The sequence below is a fragment of the Mustelus asterias genome, chromosome 1, assembly GCF_964213995.1.
Source record: "Mustelus asterias chromosome 1, sMusAst1.hap1.1, whole genome shotgun sequence".
Taxonomy (NCBI): Eukaryota; Metazoa; Chordata; class Chondrichthyes; order Carcharhiniformes; family Triakidae; genus Mustelus; species Mustelus asterias.
Window position 1 is genome coordinate 158,614,240 of NC_135801.1, and position 25,797 is coordinate 158,640,036.

Consider the following 25,797-nt stretch of genomic DNA (forward strand, 5'->3'; position numbering starts at 1 on the left):
GCATTTGTCAGCCCGCTGGCCCAATTGATCAAGATCCCATTGCAATTGGAGATAACTTTCTTCACTGTCCACTATACCACCAGTCTTGGTGTCATCTGCAAACTTGCTAGCCATGCCTACTAAATTCTCACACAAATCATTAATACAAATGACAAATAACAATGGACCCAGCACCGATCCCTGAGGCACACCGCTGATCACAGGCCTCCAGTTTGAAAAACAACCATCTTCAAGATATTATTCAACCGTCTTCTGTCATCAAACCAATTTTGTATCCATTTGGCTACCTCACCCTGGATCCCGTGCGATTTAACCTTGTGCAACAACCTACCATGTGGTACCTTGTCAAAGGCCTTGCTAAAATCCATGTAGACAACATCAGCTGCACTGCCCTCATCTACCTTCTTGGTTACCCCTTCAAAAAACTCAATAAAATTTGTGAGACATGATTTTCCACTCAAAGCCACGCTGACTGTCCCTAATCAGTCCTTGCATCGCTAAATGCCTGGAGATCCTGCCTCTCAAAATACCTTCTAACAACTTACCCGTTGCGGATGTGAGGCTCACTGACCTGTAGTTCCCAGGCTTTTCCCTGCAGCCGTTCTTAAACAAAGGCACAAGATTTGCCACACTCCAACCTTCAGGCACCTCACCTGTGACTATCGATGATTCAAATATCTCTGCTAAGGGACCCACAATTTCCTCCTTTGCCTCCCACAATGTCCTGGGATACACTTCATCAGGCCCCGGGGATTTATCTACCTTGATGCGTTTAAAGACTTCCAGCACCACCACCTCTATAATGTGTACGCTCCCCAAGCCATCACTATTTATTTCCCCAAGTTCCCTAACATCCATGCTTTTCTCAACGCGAATACTGATGAGAAATATTCATTTAGGATCTTGCCCATCTCTTGTGGATCCGCACGCAGATGACCTTGTTGACCCTTAAGAGGTCCTACTCTCTCCCTAGTTACACTTTTGCCCTTTATGTAATTGTAGAATCTCTTTGGATTCTCCTTTGCCTTATCTGCCAAAGGCTGTGGCACAAAATGGTCAGTTTTATATTGCCAGTGGAATTTTTTCCACAAATTTGCTTCCATCGCTCAATTTTTGACAGTGTAACTTTGTATTCTGTTATGTTCAATGTGAATATAGCTAATAGTTTAATATTCTCATGTAAAGATTTTGAATTATTATATTTGCAAGTCAAGTTGACTGGGACGCATTAAAGAAAACGATTGAATTGTTGACCATGCTATTAAAGATGTGTACGAATTGGAGGTGAAATTTAATTGTGAATACATTCCCTATTGGATGATCACTGGGAATATCTTCCAATTTTAGCAGTTCCCTGATGTGATTAAGCCTTTGTGGTCATCCCATTTACAAGGCTGCGACATGCTTCTGTGTGAAGTGATCAAACGCTGACTAAAAATTTGCTGCCAGGATTGAGATTTTGTACTGGCTGAAATGTAAGAGGAGGATTGGAGGGTTCTTAACTGTGTGTGTCCTGCTGGCCAGTGGTTTAGTAAAGCGTGTGTTGGGGAACTTGACTTTCAGTGCACATATAAATCAACTTTCCTCTTTGCAGAAAAAAAGCAAAGACCATTTTGGACTGGAGGGTGATGAAGAATCCACAATGTTGGAGGACTCTGTGTCTCCCAAGAAGTAAGTGAAAAAATATAACCTGTAAACTACCCCATGGTTGTTTAGGGCCTTCAAGACCAATGTAAGTGCACACAATCCGGATAAATGAAATTGGGAAAGATTCTTCTAATTTAGAGAGAAGGAAATTCTTTCTAAATTGGTATATTTTCTTTCTATTCATTGTTCTCAGAGAAATCTTCCACATGACCCCTCTCCCCCACCCCACCTGGTGTTTGTAATCGTGCTTTAAAAAGTGAGGAAATGGCCCTTGTAACAATGGCACATTCCATAGTACAAAAAAAGATAATTTAACCATTTGAGTCCAGTTAAGAGGAGAGGTTGCATAAATTTAGAATGTATTCCTTTGAGTATAGAAAGTTGAGGACTGACCTAATCCAAGTGCTTAAAACAATAAAGGGATGCACTAGGGTGGCACAACGGTGCTACTTCACAGCGCCAGGGACCCGGGCTCGATTTCCGGCTTGGGGTCAGTGTCTGCGCAGAGTCTGCACATCTCCCGTGTCTGCCATGGGTTTCCTCCGGATGCTCAGGTTTCCTCCCACAGCCCAAAAGACGTGCTGGTTAGGTGCATTGGCCAGGTTAAATTCTCCCTCGGTGTACCTGAACAGGTGCTGGAGTGTGGCGACTAGGGGATCTTCACAGTAACTTCATTGCAGTGTTAATGTGAGCCTACTCGTGACACTAATAAATAAACTTTAAAACTGATGCAGAAAAGCTATTTTCTCGGGGTGTGGCAGGCTGATGTGGACTGAGGCCTCACCCTAAAATGAATGTTAGGCCATTTAGCAGTGAAATGAGGAAGCACTTTTTTCCCCAGACAAGATTCTGAAAATAATGAATTCTTTCTCTATCCAAAAGCAGTTGGATGTTGGATCAATTGGAACTTGTACAACCGAGGTTGATTGATCTCTGTTGGGTATTAAATGGTGGAATGGGCTTGAAGGAGTCTGAATGAGCTCCTCCTGTTAACATGTCCCTATGTTGTTTTCTGGTCAAACGGTTTAACATTGGAAATGTTACTGTGATTTCGAAATGAGCAGCAGCGTGAATATTGTTCTGATTTTCTTTGTATGCTTGCAATTTGTGTCCAATAAGTTGATGCTATTTTGTGTGCACTGTTACTTTTGCAGGTCTACCATCATGCAACAACAGTTTAACAGAACAGGCAAAATGGAGCATGGGTCTGTAGCGTTACCTGCGATTATGCGTCCTGGTGTTGGGGGTCAGGAGAGCTTTCAGGTTGGAACGATGCCAGCAGCCCAACAGCAGATGACCAGTGGACAGATGCACAGAGGACATATGCCTCCACTGGTTAGGAACCTATACTTAAATGACTGAAGAATTTAATTATGTTTTTGGGTTAACTTGTAAAAAGATAGTAGAAAACATTTAAAATTGGTGCTTATCAGCCACTATTGGAAAACAAAATCACTGTGATTTACTATGGTCAGTATTACAGGGTCCCCTCCAAATTCTGCTCCAGTCCCCTGGGTATAATAGTTACTCCCTCTGGTATCATAGAAATCATAGAAACCCTACAGTACAGAAAGAGGCCATTTGGCCCATCGAGTCTGCAATGACCACAATCCCACCCAGGCCCTACCCCCATATCCTTATACATTTACCCACTAATCCCTCTAACCTACGCATCTCAGGACACTAAGGGCAATTTTTAACCTGGCCAATCAACCCGACCCGCACATCCCTGGACTGAGGGAGGAAACCGGAGCACCTGGAGGAAACCCACGTATATGCCTGGTGGTTATGTTTTCTGATTTTACGTGGATGTTGACCCTGTTTTACATTTTTTAAAATTAAAGCAGTAACTGACTGTATATGTTAAATAATCCTGGTGCACAAAGGGTTCAGCACTGTGAAAAATCTGAGATATCAAATATCAGATCATTATTACCACTGTTTGGATCCATGGGATTTATAGTGTTTGTGGCACGGTGGCACAGTGGTTAGCACTGCTGCCTCACAGCGACAGGAACCCAGGTCTGATTCTAGCCTCGGGTCATTGTCCGTGTGGAGTTTCTACAATCTCCCCGTGTCTGCATGGGTTTCCTCCGGGTGCTATGGTTTCCTCCCACACTCCAAAGATGTGTGGGTTAGGTTGATTGGCCATGCTCAATTGCCCCTTAGTGTCAGGGAGATTATCAGGGTAAATATGTGGGGTAACGGGGATAGGGTCTGGGTGGGATTGTGGTCGGTGCAGAGTTGATGAGCCAAATGGTGGCCTCTTGCACTGTAGGGATTCTATGAAAGTACAGAAGGAGCCCATTAGGTCTGCTGTGTCTGTGCCAGTTCTCTGCCAGAACAACTCCGCTAGACCCACTCACTAACCCATTCATATAGCCCTACAAATTTCTTCCCTTCAAGTGCTTAACCAGTTTTCTTTTGAAAGCAATGATTGAAATTGTCTCCACTACATTCTCAGGCGGTGCTTCCAGATCTTGACCACATGCTGTGTCAACGTCATGTCAGCCTTTGTCCTTTTGCCACTCACCTTAACTCGATGTCCTCTGGTTATGACTCTTTCACCAATGGGAACAATTTCTCCATCGTTTCCTCTGTCTAGCTCCCTCAAATCTCCCCTCGAACTGCCCGAAGGGGAACAATCCAAGCTTCTGCAATCTATCCACAACTGAAATCCCTCATCTCTGAAACCATTCTCAAATCTTTACTGAGTGCGCCTGAAAGTCTTCACATCTTTCCTAAAATCTGGTGCTCAGAATTGACATGATGATCCAGTTGAGGCTGAACAAGGGGGTTTATAAACCAAAAGAGAAAATGCTGGAAAATCTCAGCAGGTCTGGCAGCATCTGTATGGAGAGAAAAGAGCTGACGTTTCGAGTCCAGACGACCCTTTGTCAAAGGGGTTTATAAAGAATTGCAATAACTTAATTGCTTTTGGTATTCTGTGGCCCGGATCTTCTGAGAAGCGGCAATGTTGTCAGATTATGGCTGCATCTATAAATTCTCCCGACTGGATGGCACTGTGCATTCCTGGTCAGGTCTTCCATGGGTAAATGGGTTCGAGGTAGGTGGGTAAATGAGCCAAACATTCATCCCGTCTGGTCTGCTTTCTATACTCATCAGCACGTGGCACCAGGTGTAATCTGGAAACCTTTGCGGTCCTTTACCTTTTGTGGTTCTGTTCCCTAAGCTCTGCCTTTGGGGCCTCATCCCTTTCTACGTGTGCCATTGGTCTGATATCGACCATGACTCTCTGGCTGTTCATTTTCTCCCCATTCGCACTACTCTGTGGTCTCTCAATTGCCTCTCCACTCCTGGTAACCTGGAGCTCCGGAAAAGTTCTATTTACATAGCTCTAAGACTTGCTGGTGTGTCACAGCAGCACCCGCTGTCCATCAATCTCCAAAAACCAGAGTTTAAGCTTTTCCATCTGACAATATTTTCTGCATGTATGGTTGTCCTGGTGAAACATTCTGAAGTTCCCACTTGGAACAGGATGCACATTTCACAGAATTACTTGGCCTTGCTTCTTTTGGACTCTTAACTAATTTAAGAGAAATAATCCAAAAATTTGAAAAAAAAGCCTTCTCTCCAATCAGCTCCTTTCCTTGGACTGACAACACTTTTAAATTTATTTGTTAGTCACAAGTAAGGCTTACATTAACACTGCAATGGAGTTACTACGAAAATCCCCGAGTCACCACCCTCCAGCACCTGTTCGGGTATACTGAGGGAGGATTTAGCATGGCCAATGCACCTAACCAGTACTTTTTTCGGACTGTTGGAGGAAAACAGAGCATCCGGAGGAAACTCGTGTAGACTCTGCATAGACAATGACCCAAGCCGGGAATTGAACCCGGGTCCCTGGCGCTGTGAGGCAGCAGTGTTAACCACTGTGCCACCCATGCATTTGTTCCCTGTCACATGAATCTGTTCTTCTTGTTTTATTGGGTGGTATTGCTGAACTATAATCAAAAAAGGTTTTAGAAAGACAATAATCTGAGCACCGCAGGTTCCATATTGAACCGCTGGTAGCGCTACAGGAATGAATGATGCTTTCTGTAATAAAGTTATTAACTTGCATTCTTAAATATATATATTTTTTTGTTTTTAGACATCTGCACAGCAAGCTCTCATGGGAACCATTAATTCCAGCATGCAGGCTGTGCAGCGAGCAACAGAAAATCTGGATGATGTTGATGCTTTGCCTCCCCTTGGACATGATGCTGTAAGATGATTGATTAATTCACTGAACCATTGCATGCTTCAATTCTGTTAGTGACTACTTGCTCTGTATCTATAAGTGCAAGTGCATGAATTTATGCATGTGTCAATGACTCTAGTTATGTCAGATAAAATTCTACAGGTATATGATAGATATGAAGAACTGGCACTGTGGCACAGTTCTGAGAACTATTGGATTATTGGTTCTTGGATCAGGCTGGCTGAAGAGGCAGCATAATGGCTTCTGGTTCAGGGATTTGATTTTGTCCAAGGGGCATTGCATTGCTGGAGAACAGTGTGCAGTAAAATTACTCGAGCAGTTGTTTGTGACCCTGCTAAAGCAATATTTAAGGTTGCACTGTAAATCCTGCTGCTGATATAAAGGAAAAAAATAGAAAACATCTGCCTCCTGGCGCCATAACTTGATTTGCAGAAATTCAATACAATGTTAATCATTTCAGTGCTAATTTGCTCCTTGTGTGGTTGGACACATTACTTACGGAAGTATCCAGTTTTGCCCATCTTGCGTAGATTATGAATCAAGAGAAGTGGCTTACCAGCTCCTTGCTCAAGGGAAACGGAAATGTCAATAATTTTAATGGTGACATTGAACAGCTGTGTTTTGTAATTTGAATGACTCTTATGAAGATGTTGAGAAATGTATACATCATGATCCACATATTGTATTTGTTTCTAAATTGGGAAAAAAATACTTTGTGCGTCCAGCTTTCATCAACAGACACAAGTCAAAGGAAGAAATTGCAACCTTTAACAAAAACATGAGTTTTATGACATATCAGATGTTAGAAGAAAGCAGAAGAACAGTGCTTGCTTTATTTAGCAAGCTAAGTTCAGTGCCTTTAATAAGAGCTCAGTGATATCCTCTTCTAAGTCAAGTTTTTGTGAAGTCTATCCCGACAACTAAGAGCCCCCAAGTCTAAGTATCACTCTCGTGGCCTGCTATTGCATCTTCTCTAGACCCTCGCTAACCATTGTTAGGGAATGAGACCAAAAAACATTTACAGTATCCTAAATTTGGGCCTTATGTTGCCCAAGTATACAGTGGTCATTTTGTATTCCGTGATCCTAGCTGTCAGTGTATTTAGTGTCCATTACATCAGCTGAAGAATTAAGTGTGATTCCTAGCTGCAGCTTAAGAATATAGGTCCGGCACTTTGGGCTAAGGTGATTTGTAGCTCTGTGCTTGAATTGATATGAAGAAATGTGAGGGAGTGAGAAAGGTGTTTCAAGCTCAGGTCAGCGCTTGCAAGAGACTGGCAGAAATGGGAGTCTTGATTTTGGAGCTTGGTGGTCAATTGGAACTGTGGGTTAAGATACTGCATATCTAGGAGATGAGAGGTCTCGGGTAGCTAAGCAGCAATGTCTTCAAGCATGAAAGCTGCACTGAAGGATGCTAAGTAAAATGAATAGATGTGTATAACTATAATAGCAAAGACTTGGCTGAATTAATGTAAGCATCACTTGTCAGGAAGTGTGTGCATAGGCAAGACTCTAATTTGTTAACAGTCATATTCAATAGTTAGACAGGAGAAAAGTTAAAAGTTCTATTCTTGTATAGATCATACGACAGTACAAACTTGATTTGATTTTATTCTGAAGAGATAGTCTCTCCAAACTAAATAACTCTTGATGAATTGACCACATTTTTGTAGCGCATATGGAGCTAGCTGCCCCAGAGGTGTTTGTATCCCGTCCAGACTAGAGCTAGTGATTGTTAGCAATAACTTATTATGCATATGTTGCCATTGCATTATTTTTAAGGCAATCTCTTTAAGCCTATTAGAAAAGAATTATTGGGCGATAATACTCCCCTACTTGAATAATAATGTAATTGTATAATTACATGCTATATTAGTCCAGCCATTATATCACAAAAACTTTGACTTTAAGCAATATATTTGTGGAAAAAAAAGCTTGCTGTACTCGACTAGTGTGATCACCACACATACTAGAAAGCAAGATGCTTTTATTCCTAAGTCACATTTTAATATTGTCATGTGTTGAATGTGGATTAAAAATGGAATATTGATCACTTTGTTGTCATTTATTCGAGAAGGTCTGTACCATTCGCCAATGGTATCACTGATTATCCGGTATGGGCGAGCAGTACTATAAGCTCAAAGGCTGCCAAATTGGCAAACTTGCTTCTAAATCGGACTTTATTCTGCTGTTTGTATAGTGATTTTGCTTTGTATGTTGTTATGCAGGTCACCCTGTAGACCTAACGATCCGTTGTCCTACAATAATGGAACTGCAGGAGTAAATCTAAATTGACATCAGAGTCGTGTGAATTTGATTTTTAATGGGGGGTTTTAATGTTTTTATTTTCTAGGCCTCAAAAGCATGGAGAAAAAATAAAATGGATGAGTCCAAACACGAGATCCATTCACAGGTTGATGCCATTACTGCAGGCACAGCGTCCGTGGTCAACCTCACTGCAGGTCAGCTAAAGATGCGACGAGTGTGTTACTCCAGTGTATTGTTAGAAGATGAAATTAAGTCTTAACAATTGGCTGGATCATTGGTGAACATTTTAAAGCACCAAACGTTTAGGATTGTGTCAGTTATAGAATCTTAATTTTGTTGGGATCATAGAATGGTTACAGCACAGAAGGAGGCCATTCAGCTTGTCATGTCCATGCCAGTTCTCGGCACTGCTGGTCCCACTTTATGCTGCACATTTTTTGACCTTGAGATGCTTATCCAATTCCCTTTTTAGAAAGCCACGATTGAATCTGCCACCACCACCCCTTCAGGCACTGCATTCCAGATCCTAACCACTTGTTGCGTAATAAAATATTTCCTCAGGTCCAGGGTACTTGTTTGCCTTTAGTCTCATTAGTTTTCCTGATACTTTTTCTAACGTGATAGTGATTGTTTTACCTTCCTCCCACACTTCCTCCCTTTGATTTCTTACTAGTCTTGGGATGGTTTTTGTGTTTTCTATTGTGAAGACAGATCCAAAATACTTGTTCAAAGTATCTGCCATTTCATTTTTTGTCGTTATTAGTTCCCCAGTCTCAACCTCTAAGGAATCCATGTTTACTGTAGCTACCTTTTTTCTTTTATATGTACTGATAGAAACCCATCCTGTCTATTTCATATTTGTTTAAAACTTTCTCTCACTCTAACTCCTCTCTCTTCATTGCTTTTTTAGTCAACCTTTGATTCCTAAAATGTACCTGATCTTCTTGACTACCTCTATTATCTGCAGCATTGCATAGCTTTTCTTTCAATTTGGGGTGGCACAGTGGTTAGCATTGCTGCTTCACAGCGTCAGGGACCTGGGTTCGATTCCCGGCTTGGGTCACTGTCTGTGCGGAGTCTGCACACTCTCCCCGTGTCTGTGTGGGATTCCTCAGGGTGCTCTAGTTTCCTCCCACAGTCCGAAGATGTGCGGGTTTGGTGGATTGGCCATGCTAAATTGCCCTGTAGTGTCAGGGGGACTAGCTCGGGTAAATGCATGGGGTTATGGGGATAGGGCCTGTGTGGGATTCAAGATCAAGCGAGCTTTTGCCCTTCTGCTCCACGGGAGGTTTCTGTCCTCCCTGAGCTCGCCTTAGGACACCTGCGTAACGGTGTGACAGGTGTACCGCCCCAGTCAAACTCCCCACCTGCCACTGTCCGCGGAGTGGGTCACGCCCGGGCGCTTCCAGCCAGAAGAGAGAGCCCCTCGGGGCTCGCCTCCCCGCCTCACCGTGTAAGTGAAAAAACGATAAGGGGCGGCACAGTAGCACAGAGGTTAGCACTGCTGCTTCACAGCTCCAGGGACCTGGGTTTGATTCCCGGCTCGGGTCACTGTGCGGAGTTTGCACATTCTCCCCGTGTCTGCGTGGGTTTCCTCCGGGTGCTCCGGTTTCCTCCCACAGTCCAAAGATGTGCGGGTTAGGTTGATTGGCCATGCTAAAATTGCCCGTTAGTGTCCCGGGATGTGTAGATTAGAGGGATTAGTGGGTAAATATGAGGGTTAGAGGGATTAGTGGGTAAATATGTAGGGATACGGGGATAGGCCCTGGGTGCGATTGTTGTTGGTGCAGACTCGATGGGCCAGATGGCCTCTTTCTGCACTGTAGGGTTTCTATGGGATTGTGATCAGTGCAGACTCGATGAGCTGAATGGCCTCCTTCTGCATTGTAGATTTCTATGATTCCATGACTCCATCCTTTGCTTCCATTCATGGCTAACCATGCAAATTAATATCAATTAACTATTTAACTATCATTGATCCTGATCTCAAACGGGGGTTTGTTCGGAGATAAAAGCCAAGCAGTGAGTCACTTGGAAGAAGCATTGATGGAAGCTGGGAGATGGAATGGGTGACTGCAATGCCTATCAAGGGTGGCTTGGTAGCACCACTGCTGACTGAGGTGACCATCCTGAAAGACAGCTATCAGATGGTGCTTAATGGCATGCGGCAAGAGGGCCAACAACAGGAAGACGTTTACTTGAAGCTGCCCTAATAAATCTGCCTGTCGCAAATGCATCTGTCCATGACCGTATTGGTGGGATTGATCACCGCACAGTTCTTGTTGGGAATAAGTCTTGTTTTCACACTGTGGATACCCTCCGTTGTGTTCTGTGGCACTACCACGGTACTAAATGGGATAGATTCAGAACATGTCTAGCAGCTCAAAACTGTGTGCATCTGTGAGGCACTGTGAGCCATCAGCAGAAGTGTATTCACCCACAATCTGTAGTTCAGCATTTTCCTCACTGTAACATTATTGTAAAGCCCAGGGGTTCATCCTTGGTCAATGAAGAATGCAGGAGAGCATGTCAGGTGCAGCACCAGCCATATCTAAACCTGGCAACTAATCAGCAGTGTGGAAAATTGTCCAGGTATGTCCTGTTCTCAAAAAGCAGGACCAATCCAATCACTGCCATAATCGGTCTACTCTCAAATCATCAACAAAGTGATGGAAGTTGTCACTAATAGTGGTATCAATCAGCACTTATTCAGCAATAACCAGCTCGTGATGCTCAGCTTGGCTCCGCCAGGGTCACCTGAGACCCAAACCACCTTAAGACCATAAGACATAGGAGCGGAAGTAAGGCCATTCGGCCCATCGAGTCCACTCCACCATTCAATCATGGTTGATTTCAACTCCATTTACCCGCTCTCTCCCCATAGCCCTTAATTCCTCGAGAAATCAAGAATTTATCAATTTCTGTCTTGAAGACGCTCAACGTCTCGGCCTCCACAGCCCTCTGTGGCAATGAATTCCACAGACCTACCACTCTCTGGCTGAAGAAATTTCTCCTCATCTCTGTTCTAAAGTGACTCCCTTTTATTCTAAGGCTGTGCCCCCGCGTCCTAGTCTCCCCTGCTAATGGAAACAACTTCCCTACGTCCATCCTATCTAAGCCGTTCATTATCTTGTAAGTTTCTATTAGATCTCCCCTCAACCTCCTAAACTCCAATGAATATAATCCCACGATCCTCAGACGTTCATCGTATGTCAGGCCTACCATTCCTGGGATCATCCGTGTGAATCTCCGCTGGACCCGCTCCAGTGCCAGTATGTCCTTCCTGAGGTGTGGGGCCCAAAATTGCTCACAGTACTCCAAATGGGGCCTAACCAGTGCTTTATAAAGCCTCAGAAGTACATCCCTGCTTTTGTATTCCAAGCCTCTTGAGATAAATGACAACATTACATTTGCTTTCTTAATTACGGACTCAACCTGCAAGTTTACCTTTAGAGAATCCTGGACTAGTACTCCCAAGTCCCTTTGCACTTTAGCATTATGAATTTTGTCACCGTTTAGAAAATAGTCCATGCCTCTATTCTTTTTTCCAAAGTGCAAGACCTCGCACTTGCCCAAGTTGAATTTCATCAGCCACTTCTTGGACCACTCTCCTAAACTGTCTAAATCTTTCTGCAGCCTCCCCACCTCCTCAATACTACCTGCCCCTCCACCTATCTTTGTATCATCGGCAAACTTGGCCAGAATGCCCCCAGTCCCGTCATCTAGATCGTTAATATATAAAGAGAACAGCTGTGGCCCCAACACTGAACCCTGCGGGACACCACTTGTCACCGGTTGCCATTCTGAGAAAGAACCTTTTATCCCAACTCTCTGCCTTCTGTCTGACAGCCAATCGTCAATCCATGTTAGTACCTTGCCTCGAATACCATGGGCCCTTATTTTACTCAGCAGTCTCCCGTGAGGCACCTTGTCAAAGGCCTTTTGGAAGTCAAGATAGATAACATCCATTGGCTCTCCTTGGTCTAACCTATTTGTTATCTCTTCAAAGAACTCTAACAGGTTTGTCAGGCACGACCACCCCTTACTAAATCCATGCTGACTTGTCCTAATCCGACCCTGCACTTCCAAGAATTTAGAAATCTCATCCTTAACGATGGATTCTAGAATTTTGCCTACAACTGAGGTTAGGCTAATTGGCCTATAATTTTCCATCTTTTTTCTTGTTCCCTTCTTGAACAGTGGGGTTACAACAGCGATTTTCCAATCCTCTGGGACTTTCCCTGACTCCAGTGACTTTTGAAAGATCATAACTAACGCCTCCACTATTTCTTCAGCTATCTCCTTTAGAACTCTAGGATGTAGCCCATCTGGGCCCGGAGATTTATCAATTTTCAGACCTTTTAGTTTCTCTAGCACTTTCTCCTTTGTGATGGCAACCATATTCAACTCTGCCCCCTGACTTTCCTGAATTGTTGGGATATTACTCATGTCTTCTACTGTGAAGACTGACGCAAAGTACTTATTAAGTTCCTCAGCTATTTCCTTGTCTCCCATCACTAGATTACCACCTCATTGTTTTAGCCTAAAAATGGACGCTGCCTTTTAAATCAGGGCAGCAGTTGATCTAGTACTGATTCAAGTAGCCCTGACAAAATTAAGTTAATATGAATTGGGGAAACTCTCAGTTGGAGTCATCACTTCACACGAAGGAAGATGGTTGTGGTTGTTGGAGGCCATTCATCGCAGTCCTAGGACACAGTTGCCAGAGTTCCTCAGGGCAGTGTCCAACCTTCCTTCAATCATAATGCCAGAAGTGGGGATGTTCGCTGATTGCACAGTGTATAGTACCTCTCATAATGAGGCAATTCACGCCTGTATGCAGCAAAACTCAGACAAAATTGAGGCTTGGGCTGACAAGTGACAAATAACATTAACACCACACAAGTGCCGGGCAATGACCATCTCTAACAAGAGAGAATCTAACCATCAACCTTGATGGTTAATAATATTACAATTACTCAATCCCCACTGTCAACATCCAAGGAGTTACATTGATCAAAATATTAACTGGATCAGCCGCATAAATGTAACGGTGAGCAGGTCAGACACTGAGAATTCTGTTGCAAATTACTCACCACCTGACTCCACAAAGCCTGTCCACCATTTACAAGGCACAAGTCAAGAGTGTGATAGAATATTCTCCACTGGCCTTGATGAGTGCAGCCCCAACAACAACACAAGTTTGACGCCATCCAGGACAAAACAGCCCATCCACCACCTTAAACATTTACTGCCTGCACCACTGGCTGATGCACAGAGGCTGCGGTGTGTACCATATACAAGGTGTTCTGCAGCAATTCATAAACCTCCTTCCCTCCCTAACAGCACTGTGGGTGTACCTACACACGCAGGGACTGCAGCAGTTCAAGAAGGCAACTCGCCAGCACCTTCTCAGGGGCAACTAGGGGTGGTCAATAAATATTGGCCTAGCCAGTGACGTCCGCATCCCATAAATGAATTTTAAAAAACAGCATCTTCCAAACTGGCAATCTCTTGTAACTAGAAGAACCAGGGTCGCAGATGACCAGCTGCACTTTCCCCTCCAAGTCCCACACCATCCTGAGTTAGAATTTCATGACTGTTCCTTCACTGTCGCAGGGCCAAAATGCTGAAACTCCCTTCCTAACAGCACTGTGGGTGTATCTACACCATGTAGGCTGCAGTGGTTTAAGAAGATGGCAATTAGGGATGGACAACAAATGCTGGCCTTGCCAGTGTTGCTCGCTTGCTATGGAGGAATTAAAAAGATTGTAAGAGAAAAGACCAGCAGGATTTCTGAGCAGGATAATCAGGCATCTGGCTCGGCAGTGAGAAAACTGAGTAAAGGTTCAATACTCTGCTCCTGTTCAGAAATTGTGAAGATTGAAATTAATAGATTTGTTGCTAGAAAGCAGAACCAAGGGATCTGGAGCAGAGAATATTATTTTGACATCGATGAACTATTGTAAACTTAAGATTATTTTGATTTCTTGTCTTTCTCATTGCTTCTGTTTGTTGGCTTCTCTTATAGTTTCCTGCTATAGCTGTCATAGCAGCGAGTTTCCAGCTGTGCTTATTTATAATATCAGTTAGAATCGTTTGTTACTAACTATATAGGAGAGTGTATTCTAATGCATTAATTTTGAAGAACTTATATTTGCATTAAACATATTAAGAATATGGTTTACATATTTCGTTGTTAATCTCTGTGCCAATTATGGTATCACTATTTTTAAAACTCTGCTGATTTTGTTTTACAGGAGACCCTCTTGATACAGACTATACGGCGGTTGGATGCGCAGTGACCACCATCTCCTCAAATCTAACTGAGATGTCAAAGGGTGTCAAACTTCTGGCAGCCCTAATGGAGGATGAGGGCGCAAATGGACAGCAGCTACTGAAAGCTGCTAAAAACCTGGCTTGTGCTGTGTCAGACTTGCTGAAGACTGCTCAGCCAGCCACTGCTGAGGTGAACTGTTCCATCATCAAAATTCTTGGAATAAATTATTCTTCCTGGCAAGAGCCACATCAATGTGTTCTTTTTTTAGAAACTAATTTAACTGCCCATCTTGAAAGTCACCTTAAGTGTAACAGAGGTGGCAGGATTACGTTGAACGTTTGTTGTCAGCTACAAATTGCAGGTGACATCCATGTGGATGGAATTTATAGTTCCTCGTCCAAATTGCTAATCAATGTATTTGTACTTTCTATTAGAAACGCAAAACAGGGAAGATAATTCATTATTTACAGCCTTCTGATCAAATTTACCTAATTAATTATTTAAGATCTAGCTTCTTTAAGTCACCAATCATTGTAAAGTGCTAAAGACGTGTACAATTGATATGGTAAGCAGTGATGCTGCGTAACCGCCACAATGATTAGTGGGCTTTCCATTTGGTTAGAGTCAGTAAGTTGCCACAGGTCGAATATATTGAGTTTCTTTCTAATTAGATGCAGGGGTGTTAAGAGTTTTAATACTTTGTATTTCAGCCTCGGCAGGTCCTGCTTACTGCTGCTGGTGCAGTCGGCCAGACAAGTGGTGAGCTTCTCCATCAGATAGGGGAAAGTGACGCAGATCCACGGTTCCAGGTATGTGCTAAGCTCCAGTCTGAAGGATTACATTTAGTCTAAATGCATTACATTTGTTAAAGATTAGTTAGCTGTGATTAATGTTGTGTTAACATTCTGCTGGAATTTTGTAAATCCTTTGTACAGTTTCCTGTAGGTGCACAAAAATACACAGCAAGGAATAGATCAGGTGTTGCTCTCAAAACGGTAAATGTAGTTTATTCAGCCATTTCATTGAATAAACCATTTTAATGCAATTTTTCTCCAAGCATACAATCAAGATCATCAATAACATTAATTCTCTCAAATTTTACTAACTGATTCAAGTGGAAATTGGATTGCACGTTTCTCGCGATTAAGTTTGAAATAAAATTACTTTGCAAATATTCCATCCGACATTGAAACTGACTTGTGTGAGACGAGCAAAATAACACTGGCAGTGCTTATTTGACAGAATTCTATAGCGAATCCAACTCTATGGGCAAAGTACTTGATTCTAAAGGTTATGGCCACATGTCAGAACTATTGTTAATGAGAGGGCTACAGTTCGCAGGATATAGAAATGATCTCATTGTTAATGCATATGGAAAGCTAGTTACATAATGGCTGGATCCTGCTGGAGTGAGGCATCGCAGTCTGTGCCAATTTCCATGCACACTCAAGAGATTTTGTGCTGTAACTTGTGGGTGTACCTACATCACATGGACTGCAACGGTTCAAGAAGGCAGCTCACCACCCCATTCTCAAGGGATGGACAGTGAATGCTGGCCTAGCCAGCAACGCCCATATCCCAGGAATGAATTTTTAAAAATCTTGCTAGAAATCCAAGCTGATGAAAGTGTGCCAAGGGCAGCTAGGAGCAGACTGAGTGGCAGAGCCCTTAACCAATGAGATTTATGGATTTAAAAATGAATAGGACTGACTGAGTTGGCGAATTAGAGTGGGGGTGAAAGAGTTAAACGGCTACAGAAAGGAAAATAGAGAGAGAAAAGATGGGTGAGATGCAATTCATGTGAAGCAAACGGTGGAACAGCAGAAAATAACGACCAAGCTTGAGGAATTCACAACTCGTGCCCGCTCTGCCTGAGCTTGATGACTGACTTGGACATTAATGAGAGTTGTTCATGGGTCATTATTTTTCCAGCAAGTTGTGGCCCAAGTTTGCCTCTTGAATCTACGTTCATCAGAGGCAAACGTCAAGGATTCCAGTGTTATGGTCACATGACTATAGATTCTGTGCGGAACATCACTTGACTTATAAAGCTGGACTGATTATTATTATTTTTGTGCCAAATAGACCTGGTCAGTTTGCTGCATTATTAGCAGCTGTGACCTGAATATCTGCAGTTAACTACCAGACCAGTGATTGAATAACTCCCAGTGAATGTTGGGATAAGTGCAAAGTGATTGTTCACATTAATTTGTGTCAAATGAACACATTCCTATTTGATTATTTGTTTTTAATTGCATTGCTTTAATTTTTCATTGAAAAAAAAAGCAATTCTGGTTATCATGGAACTGTTTTTGTTCTGGCTTTAAATTGTACCTGTAACTAGAGTTACCAGGAAGAAAAACTGTATAAAATTTATCATAAATGCTTTATGCAGAACACTTGTCAAGTGATTCTGGTGTCTTATCTAGTGGTGATAAGTCAAGTCAAAATGGAGCAAATAACAGTTAATTAGCATCATGAAAACTAGACCATGCTTTTCAATCTTTGCCACACCTCACTGTTATTTAACAATAGCAGTGATTTTTGTGTACGTGATTCTACATTTTCCAGACTGTTGCAAATTAAATGAATTCCAATGTACTATAAATTGTAAAAATCGACGTGTTAAGTAACACCTACTAATAATGGTTCATTTTTAAATAATCAAATGTAATTATCTCAAAAACAGCAAACATTAGAACAGAACCGTGATTTTCCGATTTTCCTACCGCTTTTAGGACATGCTGATGCAGCTGGCCAAAGCTGTAGCAAATGCAGCAGCAGCTTTGGTCCTGAAGGCAAAGAATGTGGCTCAGAAAGCGGAGGATTCCGGACTACAGAATCGAGTCATTGCAGCTGCGACGCAGTGTGCACTTTCCACGTCACAGCTCGTCGCTTGCACTAAGGTAAGTGTTTCAAGGTTTCAGGCAAGCTCCGTAGCATCCAACCGAGGGAAGTAGAATATCTTGGCCTTTATAACTCGTATTAGAATTTAGATAATTAAAATCGTATTGTAATCAGATCTATTGAAGCTGTTCTGTTGTGACAGCTGAGATGAATGTTATCCCAAAAATAGAGAACTTTTAACTGGAAGTAAAAAAAAAAATGGCTTTTATTAAGTCGGATTCCTTTGATCGTGCCTGTAAATAATTAGCGAGTGATTTCTCATATCTTCCCTCTTTACAGGTAGTAGCTCCAACTATCAGCTCCCCTGTATGCCAGGAGCAGCTGATTGAAGCTGGGAAACTAGTTGCTAAATCAGTGGAGGGATGTGTGGAGGCCTCGCAGGCTGCAACAAATGATGAGCAGCTGCTGAAACAGGTCGGTGTGGCGGCCACTGCTGTGACTCAAGCCCTCAATGACCTGTTGCAGCACATCAAGCTGTATGCTGCCGGAGGACACCCACTGGGACGCTATGATCAGGCGACAGACACTATTCTAACAGTGACAGAAAACATTTTCAGCTCTATGGGGGATGCTGGTAAGGAAATTGCTGTTCTGAATGGTGCATCTATGGTATATGCTAATATGGAATGAATACAGAATAAAGAAACTCCACAGTGATTTAAACAAGAAGTATGGATCCAACGGATAGAAAAATGTAATGTAAGGTTTTCTAAAGTAATAATTAAATCTGATGGGTGCCCAAATCTTCCATTAGTCTCAATAATAGAATTGTTGGTTCTTTTTGTAAATTTAATTGCATTTCTAATTGTTAATTTTCTGCCATTGCTGAAAGGTGTTGAGCCTTTGCTGTGGTATAATTCTATAGATAAGCAGAACTCTTCAGTATATTGCTGGATTGCCACGGCAGCCCATTTGATTCGACAATACAGCATGCACTTCCTTCATGAGTGGCTGGCTAGTAAATTAGGGCATGATCACTGGGTGATTTTTATCCCTCTGTCTATTTAACCTTGACTCAGTGAGACAAATTAATTAATTATTGTCCCAGATGAGATTAGCTAATTCTATGCAGATTAAGGATTGAATCTGAGACTTTCCAGGACAGCATGATTCATTTATTCACTGTCTGAATTGCTGTGCCATCTGGCTAATTAAAATCATCGTATAAACAGACTCAAAAAACGAATGGATATCATTTTTGCACAGAGCACTTTATTTTTGCACCCTTTGGTGAAATAGCTTGTGATATTAAATGAATGAATTTGCATTTTTATCATCTAAACACATTATCAAAGTGTCCCAAAGCACTTCCCAGCCATTTGAGTTGCTTTAATAAAAAATGCAGTTAGTTTGTAATGTAGGCAAACATAACAGTCAACTTCTGCGCAGCAAATTGCCATAAACTGCAATATGATAAATTACTGAATAGTCTGTCTTTGTCGTGTCGAGTAAGGGATAAATGTTAAATGTATATCTTGTTTATTTTTATATATTTGCATTTACTTGTATATATTTGTTTATTTATATATTTTTCATTTATTCATGTATATTTGCTTTAATATGTGTGTATTTATGTAGCACTTTTCTTGACCACTGGACATCTTAAACACTCGCCAACCAATCAAGTGTAATCACTGTGCAGGAAACGTGACATACGAACAAGGAGCAGGAGTAGGCCATTCGGCCCCTCAAGCCTGCTCTGCCATTTAATAAGATCATGGCTGATGTGATAGTAACCTCCAATCTGCATCCCGCCTACCTATCACCCCCCTCACTTACCAAGAATCTATCCACCTCTGCCTTAAAATATTCAAAGACCTTGCTTTCGTAACCTTTTCAGGAAGAGTGAAAAGAAATTCACTTCATCTCTGTTTTAATTGAGCAGCCCCTTATTTTTAACCAGTGACCCCCTAATTCTAGATTCCCCCACAAGAGGAAACGTCCTCTTCACGTCCACCCTGTCAAGAACCCTCAGGGTTTTACATGTTTCAATCAAGTCTCCTCTTACTCTTCTAAACTTTAGCGGGTGCAAGCCTAACCTGTCCAATGTTTCCTCATAAGACAACCTGCCCTTTCCAGGTATTATTAGTTCTGAACAGCTTCCAATGCGTTTACATCTTCCCTTAAATAAGATGATTGATACTGTACACAGAACTCCTGATGTGTTCTCACTGGTGTCCTGTACAAATGAAGCATAACCTACCTACATTTGTATTCAATTTCCCTTGCAATAAATGATCATATTCTGTTAGCTTTCCTAATTACTAGGAAAGTAAGCATACTAACCTTTTTGTTTCATGCATCAGACAGCCAATTTGCACAAAGCAAGCTCCCACAAACAGTCACATGATGATGACCAGGTAATCTGGTGTTGTGATATTGATTGAAGGGTAAATATTGGCCAGGATTCTGAGCATAACTGCCTTGCTCTTTCCTCAGGATAGTGCCATAGGATCTTTTACATCCACCAGATCAGGCAGGTGGGACCTTGGTTTAATGTTTCATCTGAAGGACAGTCACACTGGCAGTGTAGCACTCCAAAAGTACTACACTGGAGTGAAGGCCTTGATCTTGTCTTGTAAGTCCTAGAATGGGACATGAACTCAGAACCTTGGGACTCAGTGCTATCAACAGGCACATAAATGTTGACCAAGATACTGGCTGAACTTCCTTGCCCCTATTTGAATATTGTGCATCCACCTGAAAGTGCAGATGAAGCTTCATTTAACATGACTGAGGCACCGGGCAAGGCTCCCTGGGTAAGGCAGTCAAGTGTTAGCTTGGATTTTGTACTAAAATTGCTGGGTTGAAGCTTGAACCTGTGGCTCTCTGAGATCAGGATGAGGCAGGGTTAGCACACAGTGAAAATGTAGCTGATCTTTTGTTTGGAATTTTGATTGAATATTTAAATATATTCTCCGACTCCTCCCAAAATAGGTGAGATGGTGCGACAGGCCAGAATTCTGGCCCAGGCTACTTCAGACTTGGTCAATGCTATTAAAGCTGATGCTGAAGGTGAATCTGATCTTGAAAACTCCAGAAAACTGCTCTCCGCAGCCAAGCTATTGGCTGATGCAACAGCTAAGATGGTGGAAGCTGCAAAGGTAATGCTAAGGTTTTTTTTTGAACCATTGTATTTTGAATGCTTTTTATTAGTGAATGTTCTCCCAACTTCAGGGCGATGGACATATTAGCCCACATTGGACATGTAATGTTTTATGATAATGATTTTTGTGTTGGCTTATTCCTTTGTCAAAGCATAAGGATTAAAAATGAGCCTCGCTGACAGAAAATTGGCCAGTTATCTTGATGCATGGTGGTCCCAGGAAAAATGTTAAAGCAGGGCATAGGCCAAGTATAAGGAGGGACCAGATCATATAATTGGCATGGCGTTATCATGTGGGTTTGTTTGAGTATTTATTTGATTGGCAGCTTTGTAATAGTTTGAGATACATAATTAATTTTCTTCTGAAATGGTCAAAATTTTGGAAGTGGATTTTTTGTTTTGGTCTGCCTTGTCTCAGTTGATTAGATGACCTGAAGCCATTGGAGAGTTATCGATAGTCCAGAGGGACTTGTACAAGGTCAGCTGCAAATCGCCACGTAAGGTTTATATTCGCGGACATTGTGGAAGGCCAACTTCATTGTGAAGTTTAGCAAAGTATTTTCAAACACTTGAAGGAGGAACAATTCGTAGAATAGAATCCATACAGTGCAAAAAGAGGCCATTTGGTCCATCGAGCCTACACCAACAATAATCCCACCCAGGTCCTAGCCCAGAACCCCATCTATTTACCCTGTCACTAAGGGACAATTGAGCATGGCCAATCAATCTGCACATCTTTAGACTGTGGGAGGAAACCGGAGCACCCGGAGGGGAAACACACAGACATGGGGAGAATGTGCAAACTCTACACAGATAGTCAACCAAGGCTTGGAATTGAACCCGGATCCTTGGGGCTGTGAGGCAGTAGTACCAGCCACTGTGCCACCGTGCTGCCACTGTGCCACCGTGCTGCAACCTGCCACTACAATAAATCTGCAGTGCATCATTACTGCTCTCTCATTTATTGTATCACCTGAATGCATGTGATGTACCTGGCATGATATAACTGAATGGTGAGGATTTCCTGTTGAGCGCTGAGCTTGTGACAAATTAACAAAGCACTGGGCAGCTAAAGATTCATTCTGAATGAAGAAAGAACTCACTTGGGACCCAGAACCTGAGAGAGACCTTTGGATGAGACAAATAATCCAAAAAGGTTACAAGAATTTGTTGGGTATTATACCCCAGAGTTCTGCTTTTGTCACAATACTTGAGGACCATAGTGAGTGGGAAATTAACTGAATAAATAAACAATTGAAATCCAGTTTAAGGCCCCAAAGCAAACAGTGGAACATGCATTCAGTCCTGACTTGAAAAATTAGCTAATTTTGGACAAGCTGAACAGAGCGTTTTTCACTGAAATAATCTGATCCTGGTGTCAAAATTTTGATAAATATAACTAACATGTTTGCAGACGAAACTGCTAGTTTCGACAATTGTATAGATTTTAATCATCATCTTTCTAGTGTGAACCGATAGGAGTTGTATCAATATGAACTTCTGTTTTTATCGCTCACTTGAAAAATGAGCCCTTGTTTTGGAATAATGAATACTTAAGTAAGGTGTCATGCTAATGCCATGCTAATATTTTTTTTTAAATGATCAAATCAACAGAATTGCACAAGAGAATCTCTTTTGTTGGTGATTTTTTAAAATGCAAGAAGTGCTTGGCATGCCCATCAGAGATGGAACAGGAAAAGACAGATCCATTTTGGAAGGGAAAGCATTTAATCACTTCACATTTATGTACTGATCAACCGAGAATTTTCTTTCGGATTTTCAGCATCTAGCGCTTTTTGGTTGCTTCTTGATGGTTGTTTATAGAGATATTCTTAAGGAGTGACCACTGCACGGTCTTCGGAGAGACCAAGTCCTGTTGGCATTTTATCACAGTGCACGTCCAATAATTCAGTTATGATTTCACATTGGCAATGTTAGAAATCCTGTGTCATTGGGTTAAACTCTTTCAATTATCATGGTTTTAGGGTGCAGCAGCCAATCCTGACAGTGAGGAACAGCAGCAGAGATTACGGGAAGCTGCTGAAGGCTTGCGAATGGCCACCAATGCAGCAGCACAGAATGCCATCAAGAAGAAACTAGTGAACAAACTAGAGGTGGGTAAAGAAAACGGTGGCTTTACCACAGTGAGTTTCACGAGTAGTTAAATTGAAACGGTTCAGTAATCAGACTTGTGTGTAGTCAGTGAGAATGCAAAAATTAATGGCTCAGTTGTTCATCGTACGGCGAAAACTGAGACTGATGCACAGTGGTCAGGATGGTCTTGAGTTTGTGCTAAATTTCAACCACCACAGGTAGTGGTGGTCCAATTGGTCTCAGTGCTCTGAGCAAGTGAGAGAAAACCAGGTAAGGACTATATTCCTGATCTTCAATGTAGATGTGAGCTCTGTCGCAAAATAGGATGAAGCTGGGTAGGATTGAAAATAAAGATTTCAGCAAAGTGCCACAGTTCATGACTACTTCTTTTGTGATTTTTTTTTAAACCTGTGGAAATATCCATGTACACATGATCATCTGTTCTGCCTGGAAATCATCTTCTATCTGTGATTTAAGCAAACTAAAGCAATCATTAAAGCATACAAAAGGTTCAGAGAGCTTGGCGAAGATAGGGATCTAGATGAGTATACGGCTTGTAGGAAGGGACTGAAGAAGGAAATTAGGAGAGCCAGAAGGGGTCACGAGAAGGCCTTGGCAGGTAGGATTAAGGAAAACCCTAAGGCGTTCTATAAATATGTGAAGAGTAAAAGGATGAGACGTGACGGAATAGGGCCTATAAAAGGTGAAGGCGGGAAAGTCTGTATGGAACCAGTAGAAATGGCAGAGGTGCTTAATGAGTATTTTGCCTCGGTTTTCACAGAGGGGAAGGACCTGGGTGGATGTACTGCGGGCTTGCGGTGGACTGAAAAGATTGAGTATGTGGACTTTAAGAAAGAGGTTGTGCTGGAATCTTTGAATGGCATCAAGATAGATAAGTCACCGGGTCTGGATGGGATGTACCCCAAGTTACTGTGGGAGGCGAGGGAAGAGATTGCAGAGCCTCTGGCGATGATCTTTGCGTCGTCGATGGAGACGGGAGAGGTGCCGGAGGATTGCGAATGTGGTTCCTATTTTCAAGAAGGGGAATAGGGATAGCCCAGGAAATTACTGACCGGTGAGTCTAACCTCAGTGGTTGGTAAGCTGATGGAGAAGATCCTGAGGGACAAGATTTATGAGCATTTGGAGAAGTTTAGTATGCTCAAGAATACTCAGCATGGCTTTGTCAAAGGCAGATCGTGTCTTACGAGCCTGGTGGAGTTCTTCGAAAATGTGACTAAACACGTTGACGAAGGGAAAGCGGTAGATGTGGTTTATATGGATTTTAGCAAGGCGTTCGATAAGGTCCCCCATGCAAGGCTTCTAGAAAAGGTGAGAGGGCATGGGATCCAAGGGGCTGCTGCCCTGTGGATCCAGAACTGGCTTGCCCAAAGGAGGTAGAGAGTGGGTATAGATGGGTCTTTTTCTAAATGGAGGTCGGTCACCAGTGGTGTGCCCCAGGGATCTGTTCTGGGACCCTTGCTGTTTGTCATTTTCAAAAATGACCTGGATGAGGAAGTGGAGGGATGGGTTGGTAAGTTTGCCGACGACACGAAGATTGGTGGGGTTGTGGATAGTCTGGAGGGATGTCAGAAGCTACAGAGGGACATAGATAGGATGCAAGACTGGGCGGACAAGTGGCAGATGGACTTCAACCCAGATAAATGCGTCGCGGTCCATTTTGGCAGGTCAAATGGGATGAAGAAGTACAATATAAAGGGAAAGACTCTTAGTACTGGAGAGGATCAGAAGGACCTTGGGTCCGGGTCCATCGGACTCTAAAATCGGCCCCGCAGGTGGAGGAGGTGGTTAAGAAGGCGTATGGTGTGCTGGCCTTTATCAATCGAGGGATTGAGTTTAGGAGTCCGGGGATAATGATGCAGCTATATAAGACCCTCGTCAGACCCCACTTGGAGTACTGTGCTCAGTTCTGGTCGCCTCATTACAGGAAGGATGTGGAAATGATTGAAAGGGTGCAGAGGAGATTTACAAGGATGTTGCCTGGATTGAGTGGCATGCCTTATGAGGATAGGCTGAGGGAACTCAGTCTTTTCTCCTTGGAGAGACGTAGGATGAGAGGGGACCTAATAGAGGTATATAAGATGTTGAGAGGCATAGATTGGGTGGACTCTCAGAGGCTTTTTCCCAGGGTGGAAATGGCTGCTACGAGAGGACACGGGTTTAAGGTGCTGGGGGGGTCGGTACAGGGGAAATGTTCGGGGGAAGTTTTTCACACAGAGGGTGGTGGGCGAGTGGAATCGGCTGCCGTCAGTAGTGGTGGAGGCAAACTCAATAGGGTCTTTTAAGAGACTCCTGGATGAGTACATGGGACTTAATAGGATGGAGGGTTATAGGTAGGCCTAAAAGGTGGGGATATGTTTGGCACAACTTGTGGGGCCGAAGGGCCTGTTTTGTGCTGTAGTTTTTCTATGTTTCTTCTATTTCTTGTAGCAAGCCAGTTCTTTCTGCATTCGTGCGTGTGTACGGTTAGCTGTGTATGCGCTCACATGGGTATAAGAGATGTTTTTATATTTGAGAGTAACAGCAAATGTTTCTCCCAATTGTCGCAGTCTGTCTCTTTGATTATTCTCGGTCTTGGCCACCAATCAGGGTCCCTTTTGTGGTAGAATCTCGTCCACGTCCAAACAGAGGAGCGGGGGAGTGTGTATGAGAGATTGAGGGAAATTGCAGCAGTAACTACTCCCTCAATCCTCCTGAATGTCACTTGCCTCTTGCACAGCAACAACCCACAACAGAACAAGCAGTGACTTTTTAAACATACAATATCTCACCCAATAGAAAATAAGAGTTTTGAAGAGGATGCAAACTCAATTCTGCCCCTAGAAGGACAAGGGCAGCAGGTACATGAGAACATCACCTCTGAATAGCACATCGTCCCAACATTACGGATCACCGTTCCTTCACCTCTGGGTTACAATCCTGGATTCCCAATTAACAGGACTGTCAAGTATCTTCACTATGTGGATGGCACTGGTTTAAGCAGGCAACAAATGCTGGCCTTGCCAATGAAGCCCATATCCTGAGGATGATTTCTTTAAAAGAAATTTGATGTGAATTATCACTTATTGATGTGAGACTGCCCACTTCTTGCAATGCAGAAAGATTTTTTATTGTTCCGCATCCAGTCTGGTAATCTTTTTTTATCACTTTGTTAATAATAGTTCCTCCTTAATTTTCCATCACTGCTGGAGCCTCCAAGGATATATCCTTGGCCTCATTCTATTCCTCATCAACATGCTGCCCCTCGTT

The 25,797-nt window shown here is 42.7% G+C and overlaps 1 protein-coding gene across 2 annotated transcripts in view; it reads left to right on the plus strand.

Annotated features, from left to right (window-relative positions):
- LOC144499568 (talin-1) overlaps window positions 1-25,797 on the plus strand; it is a 278,973-nt gene that overhangs the window by 153,192 nt on the left and 99,984 nt on the right. The window contains exons 14-24 of one of the 2 annotated variants that reach the window (XM_078221680.1): window positions 1,595-1,671; window positions 2,802-2,982; window positions 5,765-5,878; window positions 8,228-8,336; window positions 14,403-14,611; window positions 15,133-15,231; window positions 15,358-15,417; window positions 17,161-17,328; window positions 17,609-17,903; window positions 20,267-20,433; window positions 22,421-22,549. In XM_078221680.1, the coding sequence (XP_078077806.1) occupies window positions 1,595-1,671; window positions 2,802-2,982; window positions 5,765-5,878; window positions 8,228-8,336; window positions 14,403-14,611; window positions 15,133-15,231; window positions 15,358-15,417; window positions 17,161-17,328; window positions 17,609-17,903; window positions 20,267-20,433; window positions 22,421-22,549 (1,608 nt within the window). The remainder of the gene's footprint in view (window positions 1-1,594; window positions 1,672-2,801; window positions 2,983-5,764; window positions 5,879-8,227; window positions 8,337-14,402; window positions 14,612-15,132; window positions 15,232-15,357; window positions 15,418-17,160; window positions 17,329-17,608; window positions 17,904-20,266; window positions 20,434-22,420; window positions 22,550-25,797) is intronic. The other variant, XM_078221690.1, reaches the window with a different exon arrangement.